The sequence below is a fragment of the Lissotriton vulgaris genome, chromosome 1_2 (genome assembly GCF_964263255.1).
Source record: "Lissotriton vulgaris chromosome 1_2, aLisVul1.2, whole genome shotgun sequence".
NCBI classification, from domain to species: Eukaryota; Metazoa; Chordata; class Amphibia; order Caudata; family Salamandridae; genus Lissotriton; species Lissotriton vulgaris.
Window position 1 is genome coordinate 161,358,676 of NC_141686.1, and position 20,329 is coordinate 161,379,004.

General features: G+C 42.8%; 1 protein-coding gene across 1 annotated transcript in view; it reads right to left on the minus strand.

The window, feature by feature from the left end:
* Positions 1 to 20,329, minus strand: part of LOC147734743 (aldo-keto reductase family 1 member B1-like) — a 114,315-nt gene that overhangs the window by 32,750 nt on the left and 61,236 nt on the right. Inside the window, exon 6 of the mRNA XM_086953027.1 lies at positions 9,010 to 9,116. Within this exon, the coding sequence (XP_086809153.1) occupies positions 9,010 to 9,116 (107 nt within the window). The remainder of the gene's footprint in view (positions 1 to 9,009; positions 9,117 to 20,329) is intronic.

The window sequence follows — 20,329 nt, forward strand, 5'->3', positions numbered from 1 at the left end:
AAGTGAGATTTTGAGCATATCTAAGGAAATTTCATGAAAGTTCACAGCAATTTAGAACTAAAGAACTAAAATAACTTGTACTTGTTTGGGAACTGGCCTCAAATATTCATTAATACAGATTATTCACAGTCCTGCTGAAACAATACACCACAGTAACATCCTATACAAAGACTCATCAGTAACCTCCCTAATGGACTTGCATCACCTTCCCCCCCAACTAACAAACCTCCACTGGCTCCCATCCAGAAAAGATATCATTTCAAGATGCTGATGCATGCCTACACGGCCCTCCACGACCATGGACCGATATGCATCAACCAATGCCTGAACTACCAACAACCGTCCAGACAGCTGCGCTCCACCTCCCTAACCCTCAATCACACTCCTTGCATCAGTCAAAGCCACAGCAGAGGGAGATCCTTCTCCTACCTCGCTGTCAAGTCCTGGAACAACCTTCCCCTCCATTTCCGAACAACATCCTCTCTCACAGAATTCAGAAAGGGCCTCAGGACCTGGCTCTTTGACTGATCCCAGCAGGATCCGAGCACCTAGTTACCCCAAGGGTGATTATTTGCGCTCCACAAATCTAGATTGGTTGAAATAATGGTGCTATAATATTTTAAAGTGCTGTCCTCGTGTCACACTGCTGACTAATAACCTGCAGTGCTGCTTAACATCATTCTAAGCTGCCCAGTATTTCATATCACAACAGTGCATAGAATAGCACTGGGCAGTGCAGCGGCCAAAGCTGGACCTTAAACTGGTTGAAGGTAGATGTGTAAGCAGGAGCAATGGGTACTTTTTAAGAGTCTTCAATCTCAAGGTGTACAACACGTTTTGCTGCACAACTCTTTGATTATGTCCATGCTGCATTTCTTCACGGTATGTGCTCAACTCTAGTGTTTTTCAAGCATACCGTTGTGGTTCATGGTGCTGGGGAAATAGGTAAGACTGATTTAGTAAAAGGCACATCTTGAAATGAGAGATGCCGGTGCCGAAGTAACGCCATTAGCGAAATATCTAAAGGCAGCTGCAAAGGATCACAAAAGTAGAGGCAAATGTGGAGAGAGAGAGAAATCAACATGTTCCCCTTAAGTTCATGTTTATTAAGGTGTTTGAGGTTTACTAATCATGGGATGCATACTTACAAGTTGACGAGGTAACTTGACGTCACAGTGGACACAGTGCTAGAGTCCAAGACCTCTCCTTCACAAAGCAATGTGCTATTGAACTTTAATATACTGCTCAACATGCCCTTTTTATTCATGCCTCTTCAGTACATGGGTCATTAAGTTTCTAAATTTCTGAATCATTCAAAGTGTCACAAGTTCAGGCTTCATAATTAATTCATCCTCATTCCACCGTAGCAAAGTTATTATTACTCCGTTTTCATAGCTGCTATCTGCAGATATCTATAGGGAAGCTTTGAGATGGTTTTGGGGGACCTTTAGAGAACTCTTTCTTTTTATCTCCCCTCTCGTTGTTCTGGCGGAAACCCTGACCACCCTTTTGGGAGTTACCCCCAGATACCTTCAAGGACACTCTGGTGCTGACCCAGATGTCCACCTCCTCAGCAGGTTTCCTGGGGTCAGTCTATTTGCTATCAGCCAGGTGCTGGTGCAGCTCTAGAAAACAAATATCATGCATGTGCTCCTTCAACATTAAGTTGTACAGCCCTGAAAAATCATCAACCTTGCTGCCCCTCACCCAGCCCTTCAATGCCTTGCTGGCTAAATCAAGGAAATCCACCCATGTTTGTGATGAGATCTTGTGGGTGCCCCTGGTTATGATCCTATACCTACCTCTCAGGGCCCAGCCCAAACTTACTGACCCGGATGGCCTTTATAGCATTATAGCATATCTAGTCCTCTACCTCTAATTTAAGGAGTGTGTCCCTTTCCACTGTGGGCATATACCTACCACCCGCAACTCCTCTGGGACCTTGTGCAGTCATAGAACTACTTTATAGGCTGCAAAACATTCATCTATGTCGTCCCCCACTCCATTAATAGGCATCAACTCCTTGAGTATCCTGACTCTGGACTCACCAGTGGACACTGTAGGTATGCTGCCACCGTTGCTACCACTGGACCCCAGTTTTAGGGCTCTTATATCCCGCTCTGTCATGCTGAACTCATTGACCATTTTCCTCTCTTCCGTGGCCAGCTTTTTCTCTTCTAGAGCTTGCTCTTTCTCCATTTTAGCTGAGGCCTGCTCTTTCTCTAGCTTGGCTAGGGCCTGCTCCTTATCCAATTTCACTTTGTAAGCTCTAGTTTTAGTTTCCTCTACTCCTTCCTGTCCTTCAACTTGTCTGAAGACAGGGTATTTGAAGATACACAAATGCCTGGTCTACTGCGGACTTACAATCCTGGGAGGATGTTACTCTCCACATCAGTAGTCTGCTTGACAAGACCTCCAGACAGTTCCTTCTTCATTTCCTCCTCCTCAGACTCTGACCTCTACTCCTCATTCTCTGTGTTTATCTGGTTGGGTGCTGTCAATGCTCTAAAGCTTTATGAAGCCCTGCCTTCTTGGCACTTCTCTTAGTGAACTCCCTTCTGGCAGAACCCCTTGAGCTGGGCCACTGTGTAGGTTTACAGATTGCAAAAATCAAATATTTCAATTTAGGAAAAATTGAAAAAGGGTTCAAATTGGTCTTAGGAAAGGCTTGTAATGAAAAATGACTTACTATATGGTATTGCACAAACACAAGTCCTATCCTCACCATTGATCACTAATGTTGGAAATGGGGTTTCTGGTTGGCAGAGGTATGCACCCTGTCCAAACAGGCACCACCACTCTACTCGAGGTAAGTTAAATACACAGTAAAAGATAACCTGTGCTCCCTCTCTTGTAACTTGGCACAGAGCAGTCCGGTCTATCTAAAGAGGCAATTTGTAAAGTATTGGTGCAACACACCCCTCCACACACCTATTAATACAATGAGATCACCACAAAAATACACCACACAGGGTCAGTACAATAGAATATATGATTCTATAAGAAAAATAAGACCAAAACAACAAACATCCATTCAGTAGAACTAAAGTTATGAATTTTTCAAGGTTAAATGTAAATATAGGGCTTAGAGTCGTAAAGCTCCAACCGGGACCATCTGGCCATGCTAGAAATTCTGGCCAACCGCGATGGAGGGCACGCCGCCTACAGAACTCACGCAGGTCCGGCTAAAAATGTACCCTGGGTGCAGCGACAGCCCGTGGAGGGAGTTACGGTGGGGCAGGAGGGCGGGGAGGGGGAGGGGCAGGGTGGAGGTTGCTAAAAACCGGCATATGGATAATTGCAGGTAAGTAAACAATTTAATTAATAAAACGAATTTCGTAGCTCGCACTGCATTGCATTTTGCGATGCAAGGCACACTACGAAATTCGTTTTATTAATTAAATTGTTTACTTACCTGCAATTATCCATATGCCGGTTTTTAGCAACCTCCGCCCTGCCCCTCCCCCTCCCCGCCCTCCTGCCCCACCGTAACTCCCTCCACGGGCCGTCGCTGCCTGGGTGGATGAAGCATTGTGGCCAATCCCGTGGATGAAGGCAACACATTAGTACTGAGAGACTTCATCGAAACGTTGTGATGTGTTGTCGTAGAGTCAGGCAGTCCATCAGCATCGAGCCGCACAGTCCGTCAAGGCGTTGTCGTTGGGCAGTCACTGCTTTGGAGTAGAGGGGAAATGTGTCAGATCCAATCAGCGCAAAGTCATCGATGTATGTGTTCTGCAGAAATCAACACACAACCAAGCACTTTCAAGGGCCCAGGACTTGATTAGAACCACTTGGCAAGGCAGTACACACAGATGGCAGAGTTCAGGGAATATTACAGGGTTGTAGGAAGTCTTTGATTGCCTTGGGACTTTTGAACAGGAGGCACGCCCGGGTCCAGTCCTTTTCTTCGGCTGGGCAGAGGATAGGAAGTAGCTAGCAACAGGCAGAACATGAGAGCAGAAAAGCAGTCCAACAGAGTGGCAGTCCTTGTAACAGCACAGCAGTCCTTCTTCCTGGCAGAGTTCTTCATGGCTCCACTAGGGCACTTTCTTGGTAGGGCCAGAGCCTCAGTTCTTATACCTAGTTGTGCTTTTGAAGTTAGGGTGACTTCAAAGAAGGGTGTTTGAAGTGTACACAAGACCTTCCGGACCATAGATTTTTAAAGTGATTTGAGTGTCATCTGCATAGTTGTAACAGGGAAGATTGAATGATTTAACCCCTTCACTGCGGCGGCTATTCCGTCGCAGTGCTAAGGGGGCGGGGCAGAAATGCGGTGGGCGCATGCTGGTGACAGAACCGCTCCGTCACCAGCATCGGTTGCGCAGTGCTTATGACGGACCGGTTCCGTCATGGCCCGCCCGCTCAATAGAACGCCCATCGCAGGCGCAGAATCCGCGCCGTGCAGGCGCGTCGGGCGGGCCATGACGAAACCGCTCCGTCATCAGCACAGCTCCACCACGGCTGATGACGGAGCGGTTCCGTCATCAGCAGGGAGGGGTTAATCAGGTTTGGTAAGTGGCTTAGGTAGATGTTGAATAATAGAGGGGATATGATGGACCACTGAGGGATGCCACAATATTGTGTATGAGGAGCTGATGGCAAAGGTGGAACCAACATCAGTTTACAGTTACAGCTAAGAGGCCAAAAATGTATTGGGAGTTAGCTGATCTACCATTTCACCTTTCATATATTGTATGTTGGACAAGAATGTGCTGTGTGAAAAGATTGCACAATTGTATAGGACATTGAGTCATCTCGTTCTTAAGCCAGCAACTTAGATGACCTATTTCGGTTCCTGATACTTAAGTGGTTGCCACTACCTAAACCTCCCAGATATTCAAAAGCAATGTTCAATCAGGAAAGTCCAGATTCCAATGTGGCATAATGTTTTGATTAGTCTAGTGTACTGGGGCAGAGTCATCACTTCTGGTACAACTTAAACTTGACTGACATTGCTCCAGCTTAAAATGACCTGTTGTGATTTTGAAGCCTGCTGCGATGTATCTGCTCGAGAAATCTTTATTTAGTTTGCATGAACCAGTCAGTTTGTTGGATTAATGTTCCTGCTGCAGAGGGCTGCAAATTCCCAAACTAGCAGTAGTGTGAGTCTGAAATGACCCAATATAGACTGCCACATCACAAAGTGCTGCATATAGGAATATCTACATTTTAGAAATGGCTCAGTATCTAAATAGCCCTGACAGGGTCAACACACTCAGGATACCATTCAAAACTCCGCTGCAAGATTCATACTCGATCTTCTACACCACACCTACTTCTAACCTCCCCTCAGAGAGCTCCACTTGCTCCCCATACACAAATACAGACAATGTAGACTCTTTACACAGACCTACAATGCCCTACACAACACTGCACCAGCATACCTAAACACTTACACCTTCACCAACCGGCCAGACACTTTACCTTCAGCCACACTCTTACTCACACATACCACCCTGCATTTAGAAAAGCAGAGCAGGAGTGTGCTTGTTTTCCTACATCCCACCCTAAAAATGGTACAAACCTCCACAACACATTAAGGTCTCCTCTTTACTTCTTGAGTTCTGCAAGAAGCTAAAAACATGGCTCTTTAAACTCTATGGGAAATACATTGAGAGACACATGCTCAAGTACCTGAATGAGGGAATTCTGTGATTTAAGCAATTTTTGTGTTTGCAGGGAATTCTGGATAAGAAGATATATTTTGATCCATGCACACTACACCACCCCAGATTTCCCTAGGTACCCTGTTTTCAGAAATGTCTGGGCCTGGCTTTCCATTGTTTCCGAATGATTACTGGCCTAAATACTGTAGTTACCGACAGAATGGGTGAATTTGCAAGGCATCATCTTGATGTTTCCTTGTTTTTTAATGCCTCCGTGAGCCTTTCCATTCACAAGCAATAGCACAGTCACTCAAGTGTATGAATGCTGCAGGAGCGGCCCGTGCAGGTAAGAGCAGTGGGGCGGTGGGCAGGGTGGGGGGACTCGACAGTCAAAAACAAGGGAAAATGTAAGAAATATTTAATTTTCCCTAGTCATCATCTGTCGAATAGCTTACCATGTTTTGACCAATACATCTGGCCCAAAGTTATTTCAATGCACAATATTGTGCTTTATTTTCTTAAGGGGATCTTAGTGTAAGATCCATAAATCACCTTCCATAGCAGTCTTCAAATTCCTAGAAAGATCTAACCATTCCTTTTTAATACACATTGATTTTTGAAACTTGCACCCTCTTTTTATGTGTTACTCTATGCTCGTGGTTAGATGATGCTTTCCCTTTTAATGTTTATCAGCCATATGCACATTTACTGTATATTAGCTGGAAAGTACATCATACATGCTGAGAAGGCAAAGTAATATTACACAGGTGATTTGTCTTCCTAGTAAACATTTAAATATGTCAGTCTCTTAACTGTTTCATAATGTGAAGCTTGACTTGTATATGAGACACTAGTAATGCCAATCACTCAGCAAGTACATATTTTCCATTTCTAGTATACATGGCAAGCTTCCATGCGTTCTGCATTCACTAAAAGTGCGAGCTCATCCAAGCAACCACACAGATAGGTCCACCTTTCGGATTCTATGTGAAAGAGTGGAGAGTATCCATAATTCCGGAAGTGGAGGACTATGTGGCATCCAACTACGAGGTACCATGCAGGCAGCATCAACAAGCGAGATTAATAACAAGCAGGATACTAGATGCAATTTGTGAAACCATGACTTAGACCTTCAGAAGCATCTGTGGCTCCTCTAACTGAGATGGAACTAGTGTCCTCAGCCAGGCCAGAGGACTCATTCTGAGCTCACACAATCACCTATCCTTTGCCATGCCTATCCATCTTGCTGATCGAGTTCTAATGAAAGTCTCCTTTGGTACAATGTACTGCATACAACCTGGATCTAATTATGAAGGTGAGTATGCTAATATGGGTCCATTCGGTTTTGACTGATGTTTTTGATCAAATGTAACTGAATTGTCAATCTTTTGTAACAAACATATAGTGAAATCCATTGAGGATGTTCCCAGCCTCCCCTGTAAAATGACATCTAAATTCTATTTAGTTTTCACCATTGTGTAAAACACACTGTTCACCACTAAATTCAGCAAAGGTTCGTGATGGGGGAAACATCCTTAACAACGCGGGCATTACCCCGCACTGCTATTACGACGCTGCCTTTACAACGCAAGTCGTTACGACGACTTGCGCTGGAGGGCGCTATTGGATAGGGAATAGTTCATTTTCTATTCCAACACCTTCCCTACTGTAACGTGGGCTGGAGTTGGAATAGAAAATTAAACTATTCCACTATCCAGCCCTTACAGCGCAAGTCGTTGTAACGACTTGCGTTGTAAAAACAGCGTTGTAACGGCACGCGGTGTAAATGCCCGCGTTGTAATGCCGTACATCCCCTGACGGATATGCTCCAAACTCTCTGTAAAGGTATTTTATATTTGAGACATCTTAAATTACAACTTTTCTCATGAAGTTGGGGAAAATTAGGAAACTCCACACTTTACGAACCAGATAAAGTATACTAACTTTACGTGGGGTAAGGTTTAGCCCTTTCTGTCCTTGAAGGTGTGATTTTTTCCTGAAGCAGAATGCCCCAGGTAGGACATTCTTCAGCACACAATATTGAGTGTGGAGGTGTGGAGGCTGGACATCAAAAAGCATTTTTTTTCCTGCCGATTTCATTATTAATATCCTCTGTTTTGGTTCCTTAATGCATGGGTATCACCACTCTTAGGTGTTGCTAGTAACCTATGTATCTTTGGCGTCTGATTGTTCCTTGGGATCCTCCTCTGCCATTCCTGGGTAGACTCCTCAGATCAAATAGTATGGTTGGTTGTATAATGTTCATTCCTATTGGTTGATCCCTGCCATACCAGGGCCTCTCTCCCTACATATCATTTCTAAGGGTTTCTTCTGTACAGCCCTTGGGAGGGACACTCAGAAGCAAAATAATATGGATAATTGTATAACACCAGTTCCAATCAGTTGAATCTATGCCATTATTCTTTGAACTCTTAAGACCATTGACTGTGGCTGTCTGCATGATGGCTGCTTGTTTACATCTGGATAGGCTAAACTATGGGCTGCCTTAGTGAGTACCAATGCATGAATCAATGAGCACTTCTCACCAGAGGCAAATACATGCTTCCAATACAACAACAGTAAACAGGCAATCCCTTGGATCGAGGACAGGGAATATTCTGGGTTTATTTATGCTACATAACATGGAAGCCTTGGTGTACCTTACCAGGATTCTAACATGTGACTTTTAGATTACTGTGAATGTCAGGAAAGAGTTCAGTTGCAGATCCATCTTGCATTGCATGGGAACTTATTTTCACCACCCTCTAGTGCACTGCGTGGTGCTGTTCACTATGAATTTACAATGCAGAACAAGCTGCTAGCGCTTCAAATCAGCATGTGCCATGCGCACATTCATGGAACTCTGTGGGAATCTTGCTGAGTTTTTAGGTAACTTCATGTACATTCCGCAGAGTAAATTCTGCGAGCACCGTCCATGCCTACTTTAACACCTTCGATGCTCATGACGAGCTCAGCTCGTCATGAGGTACACCTCTCATACACTCATGACGAGCTCAGCTCGTCATGAACAATGGGAATGAACAATGGGAATAAATCGGGGCCAGCACAGGAGGGGAATACCATCAGCATTGATGGTGTTAAACACTCACATGATGAAAATGTATACAAGTTGGGGACAATAGGGAAGGGGTTAGCATTAGATGCTCAGGTACTTTGTGAGGTGTAAGAATGTTTTGCTTTTTCTTGCTTCTTGCTTACTAATCATGTTGTAGACTTTAGGTGGGCTTGGAGAGATATTTTTCTTCCACATGGCTCATTCATTAGTTTCTAAAAAGTTGATAACTGAGAAAGTTTATCATTTGAAATGCCTACATTGTAGCATCAGTTTTAAAACTATAAAATGTAATAAAGATAATATTTAGAAAAGATGGACACTCACATTGGCCTGTCAGGGGAGCCTAAGGGAGCATAGGCGGTCACAGCAATACCTTTAGACTGGCAGTACTCCACAAGCTTGACCTGGGTTAGGTATGGGTGGCACTCAACCTGAAAGTAAAGTTAAATCAAGTCAGCCTTTATGTTATCAGAAGAGGAGCTTGGTAAGCACTGGGACAGCAAGCGCCCGGGCACATGTGCGCAATACAGAAATGGTTTGATTGTATTTACTGTTTTCACATTTCAATCTGTATTTATCCATATTTAATTATGCACTACTACATGTGACTTTTTTATCAGTGAATACACAAAAATGCTACTGTTATAAAGATACTGGGCCTGATTCACAGAATGAACTTAAGACTCAATCCTAAACTTACTACTATTTTGGTATTCACAGAATGCACTCACGCCTTTTGTCATTCACAGAATGAACTTACTACCTTTGATATTCACAGAAGTTAGAATTGTGTCTTAAGTTTGTCTTAAGCCAGACTTAAAACAGACGTAAGACAAACTTAAGACAGACTTAAGACAGACTTAAGACAAAATCCTAACTTCTGTGAATACCAAAGGTAGTAAGTTCATTCTGTGAATGCCAAAAGTCGTAAGTGCATTCTGTGAATATCAAAATAGTAGTAAGTTTAGGATTTAGTCTTAAGTTCATTCTGTGAATCGGGCCCACTACTATTATATTTCCACAGTATGTAACTGATCAGTGTTTCTCACAATTTGATGTCTGCAGGCTTGTTATGTGCTATGTAAATATATACAGTAAAAAAAAAACACCCATTAAACAGGAGCACTGTTGTATGTGTATTACGCTATAAATGACCTGGCGGTTATGGCAAGCAACATGGAGAAACACTTAAAGATAATCTAAATTCTGCATTTTTGGGGGTTTTCATAGTAGTTACAGATAAATAATTGTTTTGTATATAAATGAGAAACAGAAAGCACAACGTTGAATTTAAAGGTAATTTGGTATTTAAGCAAACTCATTTTTAGACCCTGGAATAACCTCTTTATTTATGTTTATCCTTTTATCAAGTACGTGCCAATACATTACCTATCAACTCTATCAAAATATTCTGTCTTCAACTGTCTTTTAGCAATAAAATGATATATGTATATAAAGCTTGCATTAGCGCTCCTCTGCTCATGCCTGTCTACCTGGGGTACAGACATCTCCCCCATCTACCCCGCTTATTTGCGCCACATTAGTTTGGCATCTACCATGTATAACCTTCCTATATATATAGCAGCTCCACTCTCTATTCATTGGTGCTCCTATTTTTCATTTTAGTCTTTCATCGACTCCCCTCTAAGAGTTCCCTACCTCCTCTTTTTTATCATTGCCATTCCCTCCCTATAAGGTATGATTTGGCTTTATCATTTTACTGGATTCAAGGTAGTCTCAGATATTAAGACTATGTCAGTTTTTTAGCTACTGCCAATTACTCCTCAAAACCCCCATCAGCCTTTTGCCGAATTCTTGTGATATGGGTTTCTTCTGCATGAACCCATTGCATAAGATCCTTTTTCCAAGCCTCCCCTTTGAGGCCTATATGATGATGCTAGTGTATGGCTATGCACTGGACAGTCAGGAGGGTTCCCAGACTGACTTTAATGCATTTTGGTGGTTGAATTATTCCTACAAGGCATTGCTTGACCCTTAGTTGATGTTTATGTGATGGAACGCAGCTTGGTCATAGTCCCCTTTTAGTATTCAACTATTATTGAACAGGAACTCTTCATGCATATAACATTTGTGCCTGCGTCTCCACTTCTAGGGCAGTTTCTTATTCTTGTACAGTACATTTTGTTTAACCCTAGAGGGGTCGATTAAGCTGTATGTACTCTACATACCCTGCAGCTGGTCCCTTTGTTCTTATGTAGATCATAGTATGAGATCTCCACTATGTATGTCCATACTTGCTCTTCTGCCACTCTATGCATTCATAGCCTTCCCTTAATACAATGACCAGTGATGATTGATCAAGAAAAGAACCTTCACATATACTGAGATGCCTCAAATCTGTGCTGTATCTCTTGTAAGACCAACATAAGGTCTAACTTTATATAAGTGCTATGTGTGCTTGATTAGCAGACGTATTATTTCTTGGAGGGGCTAAACTCTCTTCAAATATCAAGCAATTCACTTTTTCCATAACCTCCCTCTAGGCACCCATCATATCCGGTTAACTTCTCAAGTTGAGGGGTGCTTATTCAACATTCTTTATAAAACAAAATTAACTCCACCTTCCCACATAACTATAGTTCCCAAGTATGTAAATCCTATGACAGCCACAAAGATGATTTGTTGCCTACATGAGCTAAATAGATTTTTGTAATGCTCATTAGGTGCCATACATTAAGAGGTATGTCCCTTTCAGTTAAATAGGTGGTAGAGTACATTTGTCCACTACATTTCTTACATACTTTCTTTACCACAGCTTCCATAAAGTGTGTTTCCTGTAGACCGGCTATACCAAGCCCACATCTTTAAAGACACAAGTGAACCCTTTTTCGCATGGTGTAATATTTTGAGGCTCTCACATTCCAGGGAAGGAATTTAACATTGGTGACATGGTGTTATGTAAGTGATATTTCCTGAGGCCTTTGATCTATCATCCAGCACCTTGGTTTCCTGGATATGTTTGAGGTGTGACAGGGCACGCGCCCCTTCTCTTTCTCAGCTCAGACTAAGCCATAATCTTCTGAATGTGTGACAAATCTCTGAGATGATAACTCCACTACAAACTCACCTTCTAATAGTGCGCACACACAGTATCCTACCCACTTTGTTTGATGCTTGAAACTAGGAAATTCAAACATGAGCTCCAGTTCCACCAACTACCTAAGTGCAGTTGTTCATGTCAAGTCTCTGCTCTTCAGATTCTACTCAGGATCGGTGTTCATCTAGATATCCATCAGCTCTTGTTGGTTGTCTATCAAAGCTATTGTATTCTCATCCCTCAACACAATTCTGGTAGGCAATACAAGACTCCCCAACTACGTCCTCTCTTTCGTTGCTGAGGATGTCCTTGTGATTTTCCTTCATCCCTCCCTGGGCTTCTGCTGTTTGCTTGAGGCTCCTGTTAGTTTTCTTTAATCACCCATGTCCAGCCAATCCCACTCTTCTGATGGGATGTAGAAGATGTGTAACTTTCTTTGAGGATTACACAAAGCTTGGTGGGTACAGCAGATAGTACTTCTGCCCTGGGCTTGGAATTAAAGTTTCACTCCTTGAGAGGTCTTCCTTAACTTCTGTATGCTTCAGGTGTAATGTGGGACACTTCTTATCACATGTTCCTTCAATCCAGGGTCACCAGGTTTCACATATCCTGCAGTATTACATCTCTGGCTCTGAAGTTGAATATCCGACCTATAATTGCTGTTGGAGATGCTCCAGGCGGCCCAATGGGCCCTTTCCATGGAAAATAAGTTAGGCAATCCTTTCAGTAACAGTTTCTTTTAAATCCATTGTTGTACAAACAAGCCAGGGCCCAGGCCTTCTTCTGGTTTAGGCAAAACACACAAGGCAGAGGTTGTTCCCTCTGGCCTTCCCCTATGAGCCATTGAATCTGTTTTCTAAGTCCTGATCTTTCAATGTTACTGCCCAAAAGCCTCCAACCTCTCTCATCTGCCTCCCCGCTAACTCTCAGCTGTTGCTTCATTACTTGCCTTACAAGCCCATCTCTGAACTGTATCTTTCTTACAAACTTCGGGCCCGATTCACAGAATGAACTTAAGACTCAATCCTAAACTTACTACTATTTTGGCATTCACAGAATGCACTTACTACTTTTGGTATTCACAGAATGCACTTACTACTTTTGGTATTCACAGAAGTTAGGATTTTGTCTTAAGTTTGTCTTAAGACAAACTTAAGACGGGCTTAAGACAGACTTAAGACAGACTTAAGTTAGGATTTTGTCTTTAGTACGTCTTAAGTTTATCTTAAGACAAACTTAAGTCAAAATCCTAACTTCTGTGAATACCAAAGGTAGTAAGTTTAGGATTTTGTCTTAAGTTAGTTCTGTGAATTTGGCCCTTCGACTTTCTCCACCTGCCTCTCAGTGATCTGTCTCTATCTATATCAAATCTATCATACTGTATCCCCTACATCTGTCTGATTGTCACCTATGTGTGTCCCCTGTTTCACTCTCTATCACGTGTTTACCACTATAACCCATTCACAGTGTCGGGCTTGGGAAGGAGAGAGATTTGAAAGGGTACAACGTTTGTACTCTCCCAACTAGAGATGAATTCACAGTAAAACAAACGTACCCTTTTCAAAGAATAAGCTTACATTTCCGGCTCACGCACCCAATTCCTGAGGAATTCCACAAGTGAGGATGGATCCCGTCTTCCTGGCGAAATACTAAAATATCTCAAGTGCATTTATTAAAAGTAACGAATGGCCTCACAAACACCCCGGGTGCAATGCTTCACCATTGGCCATCCTGCGCTCGCCAAAGCATACTCCAATGACAAGCGGGCCCCTAGTCAAAGGCTGAGGGAATCTTTTTTGAAGGGAACCACCTACCAAAAAGACGTCTGAGTTTAATATATGGCGGAAGATGGATGGTTAAAAACAGTAACATAAAAGGTGAGACTCAACTATGGAGTTTCTGTTCTTATTAGGTCGACATGTTTCAGATCTTAGTTAGCGGCTTTCTTCAGGGCCAAAAATAAGTGACCATATTATATTTCCTAGCTTAATACCCACATACTCTGTGTACATGTGCACTAAATCAGATCCCTAATTTCTTGTAAATTCGGTCAGGAAATTTTCCTTTTTAACTCGGGTCCTACGGAGAAACATAGAAATGCCATTTAAAATGTTGTTAACATGAAAAGGACAAAACATAGTTTACATACATCATAGTTTAAATGAGACAATACATGTGTAATCGCTAGGACATATATGCAATTAATTATCAATTACAAATATAGTTGAAATCACCATATTTGGCTGACCACATTGTGTCTTCCTAGTGCGTACACTGCACACTGCAGCCAACTCATGCTTGTGTAAGCCCAACAACAAAACTGCTTGAATGTGCATCATCTGAACACTGGAATTCGTCATGCACACACTTAAAAATTCACACCATAGCTGCAGGAGAATCCTAATCCGTGGAGGAGAGGAGAGGGGTAGCCTTATAGTCACACACAAAATAAAAAGATGGTCAATAAAACGACAAAGCTAAGATATTGCCATATCTGGTTGAGAATGCCAAATGACTGTTTGTTCAAGGCACCCACCTTACTTCTTCAAAGGTCTACCACCATTACAGCAACTATTGCGCAGTCCAATCTGCTTCCGATGCTGTCATAATGATGGTGCGTGGGGGAATATAACACCTTCGCGGGTAAAGGCGTCAGAGCGACTGTGTCATGCAGAGCGCCTTCACTGGAATATCGTGGATTGTAGTCCAAGCACATTGAGAAGATTGCCAGGTGGTCCGTTCTCCTCTCGCGGCTGATATGGCAATTGGCCAGTTTGAGAGTGAGACACAGGCTGCCACTCATAACTTGATATGGCTTGCTGGGCTGGGGATTTTGGGAAATGTAGTCCCAGCCCTGCGCTCATTTATATAGACGTTTTTAGGATATACAAATCAATGTGTTTGTCCACCATGTCAAAAATTGTAAAATGTGACAAAAGTGACAGCAATGGCCCACTCACAGGTTGGGGAAATGGATAATAATTACTCCTAATTTCGAGAGTGGACCCTCAGTGGCTTTCACTTCTAAATATTTAGACATATGGCGTAATCTTTTTAAATTGTCAATTGTCAATTATGGGGGCACTCTGCATACATGAATTCTTGTATAGTTCTTATGTATGTGCATGTATACATTAAATGTGAAATCATTCCTGTCTCCAGGTGGTTTATCAAGGTGGTATCAAACCCTACGATCATTACATACACATCGGCCATCCAACAAGGGGTTTCATCTATATTTGTAGTCCGGGAAGCCATAGATGAGGTGGATCATGTGAGTTTTCAGACTTTGCTCCCACCATTGCGCTCTTTCAAGCAATTTTTGACTCATGTTACTCCCAGTGCAGTGAGCTATGACCTCTAGTAACAGCCACAGTAAATCCTTTTCTGTATGATTTTTTTTTAAATAGTGTCTGGTAATACAAGTAGGAGGCTTCCGACACCAAATAGTGCTTTGGTATTCGCTAATCTAAAGCCAGATTTTTCGAGTTGTCATTCCAAAGTAATTCTTGCCACAAGGGCAGGTTATTGTGTACACCATATTTTCAGTGTTACATTAGTGTGTTGTTCGAAGATCCATGGTCGGTCAGTGCCAATGTTTACTTCCTTAAACTGTTTTGTAAACGGACAGGCCGAGCAGCGGCCACAAGGGAAATGTTCCACCACCGGGAGGAGGTCCCATATGTTCCAGTTGGTGGTTATTGTTGTGTCAGTGTTCTTGGTTGTCCATGTGTGTGCCAATTTGTCCCTTCGGTTCATACTGCTTTTCAAGGAAAACAGAGACTGTTTCTATTTGATGTCTGTCTTTACAAGTATAGCCCAATGTTTTGAGATTAACTGCTTTACTTTGTTAGATGCGGGAGTACATGTGGTTGTGGGAAGTCAATAGCCCTCTGATATAGCACTCAAACAGAAGATACCCATGTTTATAGTACATCAGTTTACCTCCAACTTTTTGTGTAACACCCTCCAAAATTATGTCAGAATAAAAATACCCAGCATTTGACAACAAAACTATTGCTACCATCTTACTGGCCGCCTCACTTTTGGGAGACATAAATGTACCACAAGCACTGGACCCAGATTAAAACAGCACCATGATGACTGAATATTTACGGGCAAAGGTAGCACCACAGGGACTAATTGTCACTAATGCGTCATGTTTCTTTCTTGATGACATCATTTTCTGCAAAGAATGGTCGTACGTGGCCTGAAAATATACAATGGATATTATTAATATAATAATATTAATACGGCCAAAAGAATTTTTGAATACAATCCCTGATATTCCAGTCAAGGCGCTCTGCATGACGCCTTCTCTGATGCCTTTACCAAGGGACCCATTATATTCCCACAACCGCCATTGTTATGTCAGCGCCGGACGGAGATGGGACCGAGTAATAGAAGCCATAATGGGGTTAGACCTTTGCCTTGAACAAACAGAGTAGATGCATTCTCAACCGGATATGGGCCACATCTTAGCCTTGTCTTTTTATTTGCTGTCTTTTTCTATACAGGAGTAGGATTCTCCCGCAGCTAGGGTGAGAATTTTTAAGTGTGTACATGACAAAATCCAATGTTCACATGAGGCACGTTCAAGCATGATTTTGTTCTTGGGCCTACCCAAGCACTTGGCTGCAGTGTGCAGTGTACACACTGGGAAGACACAATGTGGTCACACAAATATGGTGATTTTGACTGTATTTCTATTTGATAATTAAGTGTATATATGTCCTGGTGATTACACATGCATTGTCTCTTTTAAACTATGATGTATGTAAACTATGTCTCGTACTTTTTATGTCAAAAACATTTTATATGGCTTTTCCATGTTTCTCTCTAGGACACATGTTAAAAAGGAAAATGTCCTGACTGAACGAACCAGATATTAGAGATCTACATTTTCACAAAATGTGCGGCTATGCAAATAGGGAAATATAATAGGGTCAATTAGGGTCTAATTTTGGTCCTGAAGAAGGCCCGGGACCTAGTTGGGGGGCCAACTAAGGGCTGAAACATGTTGACCTAATAAGAACAGAAGATACATAGTTGAGTCTTATCTGTTCTGTTTCTGTATTTAACCATCCCTCTTACGCCATATAATAAACTCAGAATAGTCTTTTTGGTAGGCGGTAGGTATTTTTATTGGATATTACCCTTCCCTCAGTTACCGTACAAAAGGATTCCTCTCAACCTTTGATGAGGGGCTTGCCCACATTAGAGTATGCTTTGGTGAGCGTGGGATGGCGGATGATGAAGTATGACACCAGGGGGTTGTGTGAGGCCATCCTGTTACATTTTATGAATGCCCTTCAGATACAGTGGTATTTCAGAATGAAGATGGGATCCATCTACATTTGGGGAACTCCTCAAGAATTTGGTGGATGAGCCTGATATTGGGGCATATGCTTTGCAAAGGGTACGTTTTTTTCATTGCGTATTCACTCTCTTTCATACCTTTTTGTATCTCTCTCACACCTGTCACCTCTCTCTGTAAATGCTGTTGCTTTTAGCTCAATTATTTATTTTTGCTTATGTTCCACTGCTTCTTCCAGCTTTGTGACCTTTCATTGGCTTTCTTCAAACAAGTTCTGAGCAAAGTGACCTCCATTGTGATGGCATACTTTTTGTGTCCCCGAGTCGAACTAGAAATCTCAATGGCCTGCAACAATTGGGTTTAAGATGGCTCTTTACAGCGTCAGTGGGCTTCTCCACCAAATGATTTGCCACTGTAATAGAAACTCTTCTAGCCAGGGCCGGTCCTAGGATTTTCGGGGCCCTGGGCAAAAGGGAATGTGCGAGGCCCCTGAAATGTACATAAGTAACACCTTCTGATCTCGGGAAGCTGCTTTGTGCAGACTCCAACTGGGCCCCAGCTCCTCCTCTAAGCCACCCCAAACACCTCTTGTACAGCCCATTTCGGACTGAAGGTGTGAGAATTGCTTGGGGCCGAGTTAAACCTATATGGGTTAAAGTGCCGACAATGGGCACCCTGCGGAGTCCCTGAATGGGCAGCCCTAGAGGTGTCTCCCTCCCCTAGGCCTTCCCACGCCATCCCTTAGAGGCTCCCCCTTCCATGAGCCCAATTGTAAAGAGACGTATTTCATTTATTTCTTTCACTTTGATCGGCAGGGGTACACACGGACTGGTGGGGTGTTGCCATTGTGTGGGGCCCCATCCTGGTAGGCAGAGTGCGAGTTACAGCCTGAGTTGGAAGTGACGATGATCCTGATAGATTGTCAGATAAGTAGCTGAAGGACATTTACAGGTAATGACACAAAACAATGTGCACCATCAGGTAGTAGTTAAACAAAATCCCTAAAAAGCGCTCCCAGCGTTCTTTGTTGCTATTAACAAGCAATTTTGGCTCGTGGCCGAAAAGCCATTAACATGCAAAGACAATTTGACACGGCTTGGAGTTATTAGAAACAATGCAAAACTCATCAATAAGGCATGCAACTGTCAACAACGTTGCAACACCACAGAAAATCAGTGTGACACTTTACCAGCTCACTTCCGCATCAGATGGTTAACATGTATGACTCATGCCATTCAGATTCTGTGTAATCTGTACATGCATGTTTATTAACTTGAAAACGGCTTTTAATGTAAGTTTCTGTGCATGTTTCGCGTTTGATAATAGGTATTCAAACAGGAAGTTGTATGTGTTTAATAATTCAGTGCAAAAACTTTTTTTCAGGGTTTTAAACAAGAGCCAGGCAGAAAGTGTTTTTCCCGGCCTCATTTTTACTGCCTGCTGTAGCCCGGCCCCTGCGTGAGCGCGACGAGAGTGCTGTGCGCACTGCGCAGAGCTTTTCTCCCATGATGATTTTAATTTATTTATTCCTGCTGCCCGCAACTGCGGGGCTGGTGGCTGGGCCCCCCTGAGCGCGAGGCCCTGGGCAGCTGCCCATACCGCCCATGGCTAGGACCGGCCCTGCTTCTAGCCATCGTATACTCATTTGTTTTGCTTAGCTTTGTCAATTTTGCCTGCCTATGTCTTCTCTCTCTCTCATGTACTACTAGTGTGGGATTTATCATGTCATAGCTAGCCCCAAAAGTTCACAGAATACCAGTATTTTCTCCTCGCAAATCTGTCTCATATTTCTTTTTCAACAGTTGCTCCCACTACAACAGCAGCTTCTTTGTAAATTTAGGCTATCACAGGAGGGAAGGAAGCAGCAAACTTAGCCAAGCCATGCTCTCCAGCAGTTGCCAATGGACAATCTAGTCTGCCGCTAGAGCAGTGGTTCTTAACCCGTGGTCCAGGGACCCCGGGAGCTCTGCAAAGTCTACTCAGGGAGTGGGTGACTGATTTGAAAAATTGAAGAATTTTAACACAATAAGAAAGTGTATATAAATGAAGAAATTTACAATTTGAAATTGGAGGAGAAAAGGTTAGTATCCGCAGATTGAATGTGGGAGCAGTGCAAGTATACTATAGAGAATTTTGTATGGACAATGAGTGGCCTCAATTGAAATTAGAAAAGATCTTAGCTTCAAAATAAAATGTAGATTTGTTTAAGTTTGTTCGTGAATTAAATAAAATATTTCATCATTTGAGTATTTGTTTGATGAATGTTTGTATTTGGGTTGTTTTTTAAACTTCAGATCATGGACAATGCTTAGCCCGTGGCACCCTGCTTCCTGTAATGATTCGGTTGGGGGTCTCCAGATTCCAATAATAATTCATTAGGGGTCGTTGTGTTCAAGTAATGATTAAGTGGGGTCCACAGAAGTGAAAAGGTTAAGAATCACTGCCATAGAGCACAAGTTCAGAAGACTCTAAAGCTAGCTTTATGCACACCAGGTTGGAGGCTAGAGAACCTTCGTCAGAGTCTCCCAGTGTTGCCCTATCCTGTATGGCTCTCAGTTCCCTGGACCACTAAGCACCCCACCTCCCTCATGGATGTCATTTAGGGGTTGCGATTGGTCGCAGCTGAGATCTCTGGTTAGCCTCCTGTGCCTGTGACCCCAAGCAGTGAGCTTGTGAACCCTGCCCTCAGAGGAAAGTAACAAACTTTCTAAACAATTATTTATTGTTACAACAGATGGCAGTAAGAAGATGTCTCTGTGGTTCCTGTCACCCTTGTGCATGTGGGAGAGTAAGCAGGAGACAGAGAGAGGGGTAGAGGGTACTCAGGTGGAATTCGGGATAAACACAATTAACAGCAAGAAGAGGACACTACTAAGAGATATGTGAGACTTTGAGAGACAAAAGCTGGGGTGTATATGTGTGTGTGAGAGAGAGAGAGAGAGAGAGAGAGAGAGAGAGAGAGAGAGAGAGAAGGATGAAAGAGACATCAGAGGGAGGTGACAGATGTGAGCGAGATACATACAGGTGTGAAAGAGAGTGAGCCAGGTGATAATGATAGGTGATAGATATAGATCTACAAAGATACTGCAGAGAGAGGGAACCACTGGTGAAAGGGGATGACAGTTGCAAAAGTGATAGGTAAGAGAGACAGAAAGAGGGGAAAGACCGATGTGAGGAAAGTAGTAAAAGGATAGGTGGTGACAAACAACTGAGAGGCAGGTAGAGGTAGGTGAAACTTGTAAGAAAGATGTAGTTCAGAGATGGACAGG